Source organism: Nothobranchius furzeri, chromosome 17 (genome assembly GCF_043380555.1).
Source record: "Nothobranchius furzeri strain GRZ-AD chromosome 17, NfurGRZ-RIMD1, whole genome shotgun sequence".
NCBI lineage: Eukaryota > Metazoa > Chordata > Actinopteri > Cyprinodontiformes > Nothobranchiidae > Nothobranchius > Nothobranchius furzeri.
The window spans coordinates 39,368,132-39,382,560 of record NC_091757.1 but is presented as its reverse complement, the minus strand read 5'-3'; the positions used below and the strand labels follow the sequence as shown (position 1 = coordinate 39,382,560).

The 14,429-nt window shown below is 41.6% G+C and overlaps 1 protein-coding gene across 5 annotated transcripts in view; it reads right to left on the bottom strand.

Annotated features, from left to right (window-relative positions):
- Positions 1 to 448: 448 nt before the first annotated feature.
- Positions 449 to 14,429, bottom strand: part of LOC139063607 (oocyte zinc finger protein XlCOF6-like) — a 67,442-nt gene continuing 53,461 nt past the window's right edge. For 3 of the 5 annotated variants that reach the window (XM_070545975.1, XM_070545976.1, XM_070545974.1), the window contains 2 exons: positions 7,293 to 7,368; positions 449 to 3,213 (listed from right to left, as the gene is read on the bottom strand). In XM_070545975.1, coding sequence (XP_070402076.1) covers positions 1,532 to 3,213; positions 7,293 to 7,368 — 1,758 coding nt within the window. In that variant the 3' untranslated portion in view covers positions 449 to 1,531. Of the gene's footprint in view, positions 3,214 to 4,440; positions 5,176 to 7,292; positions 7,369 to 14,429 lie in introns of those variants that run through there. The other 2 variants (XM_070545977.1, XM_070545978.1) reach the window with 2 other exon arrangements.

Below are 14,429 nucleotides of genomic sequence, written 5' to 3'. Positions count from 1 at the left end.
TTTGGAGTTCTGAGGAGAAAGCGAACGCACCATTAGCGAAACGGAGGCTAACATAACAAGCTACCGTTATCTTAAAAATTTTATTTACCTACCGGAGCAGATTAAGATGAGGATGTCTCACTTAGATCGTCGCTGGTTTCATCATCACCCAGTTACCCATCACATTTAGTGAAGTGGACCCAAGCTTTAGCGTGCGTTCTTTCTACCATGCTGCTCGGTTTACAACTCGCTCGCAGCGGCCGACGACATAACGCTCTTGTGCATGCGCAGCTGTCTTGGCAAGTTCTCGTTATGAAGGACGGGTACCAAAACAAGGCACCGTTTCAAATGAAGTGAATCGGTGCTCGGTCGGTACTATGGAATTCGGTCGGTACCTTAAAAACTACCGAATTCTGTACCCATTCCTACTCAAGGGCGATTAAGAACAAAACGGGGACACTTCCCAACACCTGATTATCCATTTCACACATGGACTTTATTGAACTATCAAAGATGCAAGAAACAAAATATTGTTTAGTGGTAATAGATGCTTTATCCAGGTGGCCAGAAATATATATCCCACAAAGAAAAAATACGCTTTAACAGTGGCAAAGGTGTTGTGCAATCATTTTTTTTCCAACTTACAGAATTCCATTGGTTATTAGATCAGATAATGGGACACATTTTGTGAATGAGGTATTGACCAGGTGCTCTGAAACATTAGGGTTTGGGCTGAAACATCGTTCTTATCACCCCTCTTCAGCCGGCTTGGTTGAACGTACAAACGGAACGATTAAAAATAGATTGGCGAAAACAGTGGCTGAGACAGGCTGTCCATGGCCAGAGTGTGTCTCACTAGTAAAACTGTGGATGAGGGTAACAGCTCCCTCTGGTGGACCAACACTATTTGAAGTGGTTTATGGAAGATTTCCTGTTCCCCATATCATGAATCCTGTGGTCCACAGTGGCAGAGAAAATACTTTAGCAGATTGGATGGTTAAATTGTTTACTGATAAACAAGTCAAAATAAACAATGATCTCCCAGAACCCTCGTGTGCTTAATCGCCCTCACAGGTAATGAAATCAGGAAATTGGGTTCTGATTAAGGTGCTGAAATGAGACAACTGGCGCTGCCTGAAGTGGGAAGGCCCGTTTCAAGTTCTCCTTACCACCCCACTGCTGTAAAGATTGCCGAGAGGCCATCTTGGATTCATCTATCCCACTGCAAGCTCATCATCGACTAACTGCTATTAGAGCACAATGAAGTCCGGCTTCAATGGCGTGATGGTAACAATAGGTACTCATGTCTCAAACCTGGTGAAGATAAACATCTGCTCCAAGCTTGATGGTTACACCATATTGTTGATTTTGGTATTCACGTTCATGGCCCTGCATTTCAATCAATCAACTTTATTTATATACACCACTTAATCCTGTAATACATGCAACTCAAAGTGTTAACAAATTAAAAAGGCCCCACATACCCTCCCATCCCCAGAATTTTAAAAACAGCCTGACAATAAAAACCCCATCACAACACTCCTCCACCCACTCACACACACACACTTGTGTGGATGCTCGTATGTCTCTTTAAATGTGTCTTTTGGTGAAATCTTTGTCCACAGAGCTCACAGACAAAAGGCTTCTCTCCTGTGTGAACTCTCATGTGTTTGTTTAAACTTGCCTTTAGGGTACATCTGTATCCACAGAGCTCACAGGCAAAAGGCTTCTCTCCTGTGTGAACTCTCATGTGTGTGTTTAAATTTGCCTTTTGGGTACATCTGTATTCACAGAGCTCACAGGCAAAAGGCTTCTCTCCTGTGTGAACTCTCATGTGTTTGTTTAAAATTGCCTTTAGGGTACATCTGTATCCACAGAGCTCACAGGCAAAAGGCTTCTCTCCTGTGTGAACTCTCATGTGTGTGTTTAAATTTGCCTTTTGGGTACATCTGTATTCACAGAGCTCACAGGCAAAAGGCTTCTCTCCTGTGTGAACTCTCATGTGTGTGTTTAAACTTGCCTTTTGGGTACATCTGTATCCACAGAGCTCACAGGCAAAAGGCTTCTCTCCTGTGTGGACTTTCATGTGTGTGTTTAAAGTTGCCTTTAGGGTACATCTGTATCCACAGAGCTCACAGGCAAAAGGCTTCTCTCCTGTGTGAACTCTCATGTGTCTGTTTAAATGTGCCTTCAGGGTACATCTGTATCCACAGAGCTCACAGGCAAAAGGCTTCTCTCCAGTGTGGACTTTCATGTGTGTGTTTAAAGTTGCCTTTAGGGTACATCTGTATCCACAGAGCTCACAGGCAAAAGGCTTCTCTCCTGTGTGAACTCTCATGTGTCTGTTTAAATGTGCCTTTTGGGTACATCTGTATCCACAGAGCTCACAGGCAAAAGGCTTCTCTCCTGTGTGAACTCTCATGTGTTCGTTTAAATGTGCCTTTTGGAAACATCTGTATCCACAGAGCTCACAGGCAAAAGGCTTCTCTCCTGTGTGAACTCTCATGTGTCTGTTTAAATGTGCCTTTTGGGTACACCTGTATTCACAGAGCTCACAGGCAAAAGGCTTCTCTCCTGTGTGAACTCTCATGTGTTTGTTTAAACTTGCCTTTTGGGTACATCTGTATCCACAGAGCTCACAGGCAAAAGGCTTCTGTCCGGTGTGGCCTTTCATATGATGGGTTAAATTGGACTTATGGCTAAATCTTTTTCCACAGTCATCACAACAAAATGATTTTGGTTGTTTCATGACTTTTCTGCATGAGCCTCCATGTTGCTTCTCTTTCACACATTTTGTATTATCCGAACACTCTGAAGACTTTACTGCTGAATGACTTGTCATTCTCACATGTTTCTGAAGAGACCACTTGTGGAGGAACCGTATACCACACACAGGGCAGCTAAATGATTTGTTGACTGTCTTAATATCTGACTTTGAAGACTTGTTCTCATTACAGCCATGGTCTCCGTTTCCAGGTTCTGGCCCAGAGTCTGAATGCTCAGAGTCTAGATTCACATCATCTTCATCTTCTCCACCAACTTCAATCTCTGAAGAATCAGACGTCTTTTCATTAGGGTCCAGATCTAGGTTCTTGCTAGTTTCTGCTCCTCCACCAACTTTTGCTGTCATCTGCCCAGCCAAGCTGCTGGTTGGGACACCTCCATCTTTCATTTGATGGTTGTGGAAATGTAAGAGCAGAGGTTTCTCATCCGTCTCTTCTCTCTTCCTTGAAACTGCAGTGAACCAAGCAGAAATATATAACATAAAAATATTCAGTAAAAAGAGAAGACAAAATACCTAGGGGTGTTTTTGCAATCAGTAGTATACATAACCAATGTTGGTAAACACATTACTATTTATGGTAATGCATTACTTTTACAAATAACTATGAATCTAATGAGCTGCTTTTAAGCCCAGACATCACTATGCGATTGGTAGAAGGAAAAAAAACGCGAACTGCAAATTCTGATTAACGCTTCTCAGAGCCAGTCAAACCAGCCGTCCGTCGCTGCTACTGTGGAGCCTAGAGATAAAATTATGTTTATTAATTCTTGATCATGGACTCAATCAAATGAATGTAATATGTATTTCTCTATTCCTCTCTGCATGCCCACTAGTTCAGAACTCATTCAGACACACCCACACAAGCCACTCACACACAAACACACACTCTCTCTCTCTCTCTCTCACCCCCCCTCTCTTCCCCCACCCCCCCCTCGTGCATCTTGCCACAGTTATAACTGTTTGACTTGTTGATCATTGTCTCCTCCCTCCAACTACAGGAAATGGGTTATTGATAAACATATTGATAAAATCCATGACAGACCCTGACAGCAGCATCGCATCAGCCCCTCCCTTCCTTTCCCTAACACTGAAGGCGCGCAGCGGCAAAAATGTAAACATATCTGCTGAACCTTTGTGAGAGTGCTGTACACGGCGCGGAGGAAGCTCGTTAAAATGTGTCAAAACTGTAACTGTATTTTTCACTGAAGCATGAAAAAGACAGTGTTGCTCAGTGCAACACTTGTCATGGAGAAGTTTCCCGTTGTGGGACAGACCCAGGGACATTTAATACATCGAACCTCATTGCGCATTTGAAGAAGCATCACACAAAGCTGCATGAGGATTTTCACAAGACCACGGAGGCGAAGAAACAATTCCCTGGCGTTAAACAACAAACGCTGCCTGAAACCTTTGCAAAGCATGAGAATCTCCCGAGAGATACCAAAAAGGCATTAACCCTAACAGAGAAGATATGCCAGTTTATTGTGCTTGATGACTAGCCCGTCGGTGGTGAGTAATGTCGGGTTTAGATGCTTAATTGAACACCTCGAGCCTCGCTACGTAATGCCCCCAGCCGCCACTCCATTGTCAACAAGACCATACCCCAGATTCATAAACAAGTTAAAACGTGTATTGCTACACATCTGGATAAAGCAAGTGCTGTTAGCTTCACTTACTTTTGGCAGACTGTGAAATTGAAACGTTGGACACAGAACTTGTAGCAGTTGCAGTTTTTTTCGATTGCTAAAATTCAAAAAGCAAAAATGAGGCACAATTTTCACAACCTCTACTTCTGTTCCCAATTGCTTGACTCAATTTATCACTACTTAAGATTTCCTTATCATATTAGAACTCTGATTTTCCTCCTTTACACTCTGATGTCAATTTCACATTACCTTGCTGTCAAAACACAACACACAATTTTCAGGTTTACACACACTTTCCACATAAATTCTCAAAGCTTCAATCAACAACACACAAATATTCAAATCTCCAAACTTTCGGGTCTGGCGAGCAATTTGCAATCAAGGACTGCAGCATAAAAGTAAGTTTCCACAAGGCTACCCAGGTGTATGAGTGGTTTCAGGACCACCCACGGTATTCCATTTTATAACATCCACCTTATTCCCCCTTCCTCAATCCCACTGAGGAGTTGTTCTCAGCCTGGAGGTGGAAGGTGTTCGAAAGGAATCCACAGAGCAAGGTCCCACTGCTTCAAGCCATGGAGGAGCCTTGTAGAGATGTGGCCTTTGAGGCTTGTCAGGGCTTCATGAGGCACTCGAGGCGGTACTTCCAGAGCTGTTTGGACCAGTAGGACATCGCCTGTGATGTTGATGAGGCCCTCTGGCCAGAGAGAGACCGGCGGCATGATGCCCCATGATTATGCTTGGGGGAAGGGGGGGGGGAGAGTTAACTGTAAAAATAAAATGTTTTGTCTCAAAATTTGTGTGTGTGTGTGTGTGTGTGTGGGGGGGGGGGGGGGGGGGGTTAACTGTAAAAATAAAATGTTTTGTCTCAAAATTTGTGTGTGTGTGTGTGGGAGGGGGGGGTGTTAACTGTAAAAATTAATGTTTTGTCTCAAAATTTGTGTGATGTCTAATGTTTCTCTCAGAGAAAAGTGGGCACTGTCATACATTCAGTGTGTAATTCCTTGTGTTGCCTTTCGACAATTGTGTTTTCAGTTTTGCTCTTCAGTGTTCTTTCCATGCTTGGTAGTGTTCACCCAAAGGCTACTTGTGTTTAAGCAATGAATGGTATGTGTGTCATGTGAAAATGTGGCTGTGTCTACCAAATGAAAACACGTGTGTCACGGTCTGAGGTGTATTCCTGCTGTCACTCCCTTTCTCTTGAGTTTTCCCTCTGCAGGTAGGTGTGTCTGGAGGTTAACCAAGCTGCAGCAGATCTGCTCATCAGCCAGCCAGGGGTATTTAAGCAGCTGAGAGACTCCTACACTTCGCTGGATGATTACTCTACCTGGGTACCTTCTAAGCCACCTCGTCACAGTATTTTCGAGCTCTTAGGACCTTTTGAGATTTTAGATGTGTATTGGATTTTGGATTTAGCATTTTACCCTTCCTGCTCTCGTTCACCAGATCAAACCTCCACCTTCATCCCCGACAGGCTATTCTCTGGAACTCCAACCTGCTTGTCTCTCAGCTTCTCCCTGGCCAGAACCACCTCCAGCTGCCCACCTAAGCTCCCTGGATCTCAGCAAACTCAGCTCCCTCCACGTCTCCCCTTCTGGATCTCAGTCTCAGGAATCCCCTCTCAGCCTAGACCGGACCACTCCTCCCTCAAGCTACTTTCCCCCCTCTACAGACTGTAAGTCCCCCGCACAATTCAGATTCCTTGTTTTCCCCCTCGAGTTGGATCTAACTCCCATCTGTCCACAGATTTCCTGCACCGGCTCCCTTTATGAAAGAACTCAGCTACATTCAAGCTGCCGGAGTTTGCGCAGCGTGCGCGCCTATTGAATCTGTGTGTGTGTGTGTGTGTGTGTGTGTGTGTGCGCGGCACAGCTCCATGAGCCGCTCAAGTCACCGCGTCTCGTTATTGGAGCTATTTAAACCAATGTTGTAAAATTACTTCTGCCCAGCCCAGATGTGCTCACTTGTGCACCCGTGAGCCGTGGTTCCGCTGGAACGCGTCTGACCTTTGACAGACGCACTCTGAACTTCAGATCTTCAGCTCGCTGTTAATAGCCTGAATGGGAATCATTTCTTGATTTATTTAGTTACATCCACAATGTTCTGTGTGTGAGGTTTACAATGTCAGAACACCTGCATGAGACAGGGTGTTAATTACAATCTGCCAGAATGATTCACCACCTTCAGATTCCTCCAACACCGTTAAAAAAGATCAAATGCGGAACATATCGGCGTGCGCAGGCCAGAGTGCTGAAGCTTGGCGCACTGTTATGAGGCTAGGGCACATATGGAGGACAGGCGCGCAACAATATACTTGTTTTCAATTACAATTATTGTGCCCACTTTTTCTTAGGCCCACCCACAAATGAGTTTCTGGCTACGCTAATGGTGACATATGACAGACTTCTCTGAGCTCCGCAGCCATTACACTTTTCACCTCGCGCATCCCCCTTATTAAAAAATTAAAGTGATGGGGGAAAAGGTCGATCATATTTTTTTTAACCCTGTCTGTTTAGCTTGATGGCTGAAATATATATATATATATATATAGCCATGCCCTGATGTGGGGGCTGGGGAGGTGTGTCGACATGGTCGGGACATAGAAGGGGGTGCGCGGCTAAATAAGTTTGCGAACCACTGCTCTAGGAGGCATCCTAAAGAAAGTGGTCGGATCTTTGAAATCTTTTTTCCTCAAAATGTTGCTTGCTTTAATGTCTTTTTAAAAGTAACCAGACTACACCTCTACATGTACAACACATGTTTTAAAGAATATAGATTAATAATTCTTATGTGGGCTTATTAGTATTATTTGTTTATTTCAAACCATTTTGTTTGAGGTCGTTCACGCAAGACATACATCCGAATTAGATTTTTGCCTTTACCTTCTTCAGTGCCTCTGCCAACCAGCCCCGCTTCAGCAGAGGGAGCCGGTACAGGTGCAGGCTCACTAGCCTTGCTCTGCAATGAAAAATATAACAGTTTAATCAATATGGGTGGGACAAACTACCAGACATGAAAATGTGTCAATAGTGAAAAAGGTGAGAAAACGAAATCCACCAGCAAGTTTCTATTCTTAAGTTTGAGCTCACTTTAGATTAGTTGTTTGGATTAGTGACGGTAAAAATTGATTCATCAGGGTTTCCCCCAGTGCTTTATATGCCTGGCAGATCACTAGGCTTTGCTTGGCCACCCGCCAGGATAAGAGTCATGCCCCGCCCCCCTCCCCGACCCTACTGTGTCCGCTGACACGAATGGCGCAATGAAACTAGAGCCCTCCATCAGCTGATACTGTGAGAAACAGCAGCGGAACGTGTGGCTTATAAAATTTTCTGGGGAAAACCCTGTTCAATTTATTAAATTGAGTTTGAGTCACTCACCAAAATTATTCAAGTTTTTTTATTCATTTGAGTCTTAGTCAGTGCAAAATAAAATAAAATCACTCAAACCTAATTTGCTTCTCTTTCCTTGTACATCGTACCACTGAGTGATAAAAAAAAATAATAAATTTGACATACAGAAATTATTTTTTATTTTTAAATAGTGGTGGAACTGAGTATTTTTTTAGACTGCTTGTTAGGACAACAAAAACAGACAACATAAATTATAATAAAAGAACCGAGAGGGCATGTATTTAAAAAAAATAAATAAATAAAGAACAGTGAAAGGCAAACTAGGGCTGGGGGTAAACGATTATTTTTCCTTTTTTTTCCAAAATATGTTTATGATTTTCAGATTAAAACAGAACAAAAAACATCAACCCCCCCCCCCCCCCACACACACACACACACACACATCGGCGACAAAGCTGACAGTTGTGACTCTTCATTTAAAGCTATATGTGTTTGGTGCCAGATTGAAATCGTATTTCTAACCATAGGGTTTTTTGTATTTTTCAGTATTCTTTTAGCTGTATCTGAATAAACAGAAGATTGTAATGGCAGTCCTATGTTGTTATTCCAGGGTATCTGCAGGTTTATGGGAGCCAAATTTAAGACTTTTTAAGACCTTTTTTAAGGCCACTTTGACCAAATTTAAGCTATTAAAAAAATTAAATTTAAGCTCTTATTTCCAGCTATTGCCTGGAACTGGTGCTAACCACATCGCGAACGTGGGATTAGCCATCCAGTTATACCATTAAAATTCCCCATGGCGCAAACTCCCACTAGCTTAACCAGCTAATGTGCTCATCTAAAAATAGCCCCCTTTCACAACCAGCTGAATGTGTACGGTTCCGCTTACGCCAACATCATACACAAAAAATGCTGAACACTAACTAGAAATTCACGAAACTTTTATAGAAATAAAAGAATCTTGTTTGGTGGGCCTTTGGTAATTTAAGACCTTTGGAAACTGTATTTAAGGATTATTTGTCATTTTTAAGGCCTTAAATTTTGAAAAGCAAATTTAAGACGTTTTAAGACTTTTTAAGGACCCGCGGATACCCTGTATTCTCAATTTTAACCCAGGAAGGAGTCTCCCTAGTTGGAAAATAGCAAGTAGCTGCCCTTAACTGGGCTGCCCAATAATACATCTTCATATTGGGCACTCCAAAGCCCTCCACGCTCATAAGGTAAGTATAGCAGGGAGAGGCGTAGCCTGGGTCGTTTGTTGTTCCAAATAAAACTGGAGAAAAGTTTATTCAGTGATGAAAACATAGAGTCTGGGGTATATAGGGGGATGGACTGAAATAAGTAGAGAAATCTTGGTAGAATTGACATTTTCAACATATTAATGCGACCTATCATAGAAATCGGCATCCCATCCCACCTTACCAATAGCTCTGAAACTTTTTGTATCAAGGGGTCATAATTAATGGGAACAATTTTCTTTATGTCAGGGACAATCTGTATTCCCAAGTAGGTAAAGCCTTCACAGGTACTGGTGAATTGTGTCTGGATATGAGGATTGTTTTTATTTAGAAATAACAAGGAGCTTTTCTTCTGATTAATCTTGTACCCAGAGAAGTACCCAAAATTCGGAAGAATATCGCCCACTGCCGGAACCGACTTCTCTAGGTTAGTTAAAAACAGAATGATGTCATCTGCAAATAATGATACCCGATGTTCGACCTGACCTATTCTTATTCCAGTTAATTCAGAGGAATTGCGTATCGCCATAGCAAGTGGTTCAATGGCCAAAAGAAACAATAACGGACTGAGTGGGCAGCCCTGTCGAGTAGACCTACCAAGTTGTATAGGCCTTGATATCTGATTGTTTGTTACGATTTTGGCTATCGGTTCCGTATATAACAATTGGACCCATTTCAGAAATTCTCCTCCCAAATCGAATCTCTTAAGGGTTTCAAAACGGTATCTCCACTCTATTCTATCAAACGCCTTTTCAGCGTCTAATGATAAAAAGGCATGGTCAGTAGCAGATTGCTTATCCCACAGTATATTCAGAAGCCGACGAGTATTATAAAAGGCCTGGCGGCCCATAACAAATCCATTTTGATCATCAGAAATTAATTTTGGAATGTATGAATTAATCCTACGAGCTAGGGCCTTACACAATATTTTAGTATCACAGGACATTAGTGATATGGGACGGTATGAGCTCATATCTGTTGGGCCCTTACCAGGTTTTAAAATGACTGAAATAGATGCCTCTCTCAGAGATGGTGGCAAAATGCCTCTTTCATAGGACTCATTAAATATTTCAAGCAGGTGTGGCAATAATTTGTCAGAAAATGTTTATGTATTTCAATTGGGAGTCCGTCCGGACCTGGGGCTTTGCCGCTGTTCATAAGACCCAGTGCTTCTCTGAGTTCCTCTATGCTCAACTTAGCATTAAGGGCCTGTTTGGCTTCTTCGGGAAGGGTCGAAAATTCCAATCGGTCTAAAAACTGGTTTTGTGCATTTTCATTTTCATTCTCAGGGTATTCTGATTTATATAAATTTTCATAATAGTTGGCAAAAGTGTTATTTATATTTTCCGGATCCGTGATCTCTATTCCATCGTCCAATATAATTGAGTTTATGGTTCTTTCTGATTGTATTTTTTTAGCCTCCAAGCCAAGAGCTTCCCTGCCTTCTCCACTTGATCATAATAGGACTGCTTCAACCACATTAGATTTGTAGCTATCTTATTTGTGCTGAGTTCATTATATTCTGACTTTAACAGAAGGAGTTTTTTGTATTTTCCAACATCATTGTGGTGATATAAGTGGTCTTGTAAGTCTTTAATTTGTTCTTCAAGTTCCTTTAGTTTGTTCAAATGGATTTTGGATTTGCTCCTAATATAGCTTATCATTTCTCCCCTTATATAGGCCTTAAAGGCTTCCCATTTTATTGATGCATTTGTTTGGTTCGTATTAAAAGTGAAATAATCATTTATCTTCCCATCTATGAATTTTACGAACTTTGTATATCTCAACCATTTTGCTTGGAAACGAAATGGGAGTGGCTGGAGTAAAAGGTTCGGCAGTAGAAGAGATAAAATGACTGGGGCATGATCGGAAAGTAAAATAGCTTCATACCAGCATTTTTGTATCAGAGACATTAGATTTGTTGAGATCAGGAAAAAATCAATACGTGAATATGTTTTATGGGTGCTAGAGAAACACGAGAACTCAGTTTTATTAGGGTGTAATAGTCTCCACACCTCCATCAAGTTGAGGTCCTTAATAAATTTCCCAATCATTGTTCTAGTTTGTTGGTGAGAGGGAGTAACATGGGTGTTTGATCTATCAACCACAAGGTTAATCACACATTTGAAATCACCTCCTATTATGTAATGGTCAGTATAGGAGGAAATAGTTAAAAAGAAATGCTGGTAAAAAGTAGGATCATCTCCATTAGGGGCATATAAGCAAACCAGATTTACTAGAGTTGAAACTATAGTGCCATTCAGTATAATAAATCTCCTTGAGGGATCTAATACTTCTCTGTTAACTGAAACGGAATCGACTTATGGACCAGAATTATGACCCCTCTAGAGTGGGAGGAGAATCCAGAGGAGAATACTTGTCCAGGCCATCTGGTTCTTACTCGGTTGATATCTTTCTCCAACAGGTGTGTTTCTTGTAAAAGACATACTGTGGCCCCTAACTGTTTTATTCTGCCTAATACTTGCTTAAGTTTAACCATGTTATTTAAACCGCGCACATTCCACGTAAGTACTGTTATAGCAGATCTACCCATCATGATTAATTTTAGTATGATAGTGCCAAAGGATCGTGGCTGCACCTTTTTGACTTTCGCTTTCATATTGAGTAAAGACTCTTGATTTAAATCATACTGAGTGAAGTTTCTAAAGCAACCCCCCCCCCCACGTTTCCCCAAACAAAACGTGGCTCCAAACCCTCTAAACCTAAGACCTCGGGTTACTTAAGACGTTCCATCCCCAGTGGGGGTAGCGTACAACTGCTAATATCAGCTCCGGTGTGCTCGTCTCTACAGTAGACTCCCCCAAGAGTCAGCATCAGCCAGCAGGAGGGGAAAAAAAAAAAAAAAAACAGAGTTCCATATCGCCCCCCACAGGAGATCCCTGATCAGTGCAACAATAATTATGATAGTAATAAAAGACTTAACCATTCGGTATATAATTCAACGGGATATAAGTAAGAGATAACAAAATAGGATTCATAACGTAGAACTCTTATAGAAATAATCAAATAAAATGAAATAGAACCTTACTTGCTTTTAGAACCACCATAACCAATAATATAGTGTTCGGTTCTTGCCTCACTGTGTGATCCACTCCCCTCTCAGAGGGGGAGAGACAGGGATAAGACCAGGCAGTCCCCGAACTCAGTCAGCCCCGTTGTCTGTCGCTGGTTGTCATTTTATTTTTTTTAATGTAGTCCTCAGCCTCTTCTTCCGATTTGAAGATGATGCGCCTAACGATTATTTTCAAAACGATTATTCTGATGATTATTTTATCGAATAGTCGACTATTCTAATGACTATTTAGACAATTAATCTAATGATTATTTTTCAATTGCACAGTTAATAAAAACCAAAAAATCTAATAAATTCCTCCAAAAAATTGGTAAGAGAATAAACACTACAGGCCTTCCATTTTGTATAACACTGCTTTTATTGTATTGCGGTTGGTTATGTTCTGGTGACGTGTAGAACTTGGGAGTGCAGCATGGAGACGGTGTTTCCATGCTGCTTTGTTTTGGTCACTTATGTGCGTGAGGTAGGGCTGGGCGATATGGACCAAAACTTATATCTCGATATCTTTAAGCTGAATTCCGATATACGAAATATATCTCGATATTTTTCCTCCTGTAAACTGTTGACAAGTTAACTCACTTCAAGCTCTTGAGAAATTATATGAATAAATCAGTAGGTTAAATGCATAAAAATGTATTGATTCTGGTCAAACTTTAACCGTAGTGCCTATTCTCTACCAGTCTGAGCTTCAGTAACACAGGTACAGCTGTCTGCTAACACACACACACACACACACACACACACACACAGTTGAGAGCCAGAGGAGTATCAAATGTCCCACAGGCACTTTTTAATTATATATTTATAATTAATGAAAAATTATTTAAATTTCATCTAGAGGTGGCCCATATTGTATAGGTCTTGTCCAGAGAAAAAAAATCCATCATGTTAAGCTAAATGTACGATGATGTAATTGCATCTACTGAAGATCACATGGGTCATGCACCATGGAGTTATTAGTTAGGGATGAGCCGGATACTCGTTTCAGACGAGTATCCGGTACGGATAAAGCATTTTTGTCGAATACGAGCGTGAAACGAGTAAAACGAGTCAATATCTGTAATCGTGCTGAAGGAAAAACTTCATTGGGTAACTGACTGTCTTCACGCTCTGTGATTGGCCAGTCACATAGAGCGCCCGCCCCTCCCTACTTACAAAACTCTCTAGCCCAGGGGTGTCAAACTCATTTTAGCTCAGGGGCCACATTGAGGGAAATCTAGTCCCAAGTGGGCCGGACCGGGAAAAAAAACAACTTCTGATTGTTTTCTTTGTTTTAATACAATCAATATAAAACAAGGCTGGAGCCTGAGGACAGTGTAGTAGTACGAGTACCACACCTGAAGTGCACTTGAAAATTTGAAAAAAATTAAAAAAATCAACTAATAAAAAAAACATTCCTTAGTGATTCAAAGAGCTTACAGATCACATGGAAAGATCAGTTTCACGTAGCACTTAAAGTATATTCGACTCACTTTACTTTACATCTTTTAGCTTTCACCAGCACATCAATATCAGAAGTCACATCCTGAGTGGCGGCCAACTTCAGGATGTGATTCAAGTTCTTGTGTGAGCCTTGAGTGCAGCTTTGTTTTATTTATACTCATTAGAGAAAACTTGCTCACAATGATAAGTTTATTTTCACTCTACACTGTAAAGTATGAAAATAAAGTTTACACAACCATCTCGCGGGCCGGATTTAACCCACTTGCGGGCCGGATGCGGCCCGCGGGCCGCATCTTTGACACCCCTGCTCTAGCCGGCCGGGAGCGCAGTCCGTCTGGCTCATCCACGCACACACACAGACAGTAATGGATCGCGCTGTGATGGCTTCACTGTTTCTCACGTTTCTTCAGTTTTCCCTAGGTTTTCTTCAGCTCGCCTCTTTTTCGGTTGAATATTTAAAGTTACGTTTTTCGTAACTGACATGGTGCATTTGACAAGACAGAGCTGACATGCTGTTGTCACTACCTCCGCTCTGGTCGGGTTTTTTATTTTTTTGAACTCCCTGTCTCTCCCTCTCTCCCCCCCCTTCTCTCTCTCACTCTCTCCCCCTCCCTCCCTCCCTCTCTCTCTCTCTCACACACACACACACACACACACACACACATTAATCAACATTGCTTTGTTTAACTTTGTGTGGGAAAATGCCAAGAACGTTAAGAAAAAAATCAGTTTAATCAAATTAAAATTAAAAAATATACATAAAGTTGTGTCTGGTTCAAGCATTTCATATTTTCTAGTTCCTACTGCATGAGTTCAGATTTATTAATCCATGCACTTAAATATTAATGTTCTGATTTTGTTGAAACACTTGTTCTGAAATAGTTCCTTCACTAT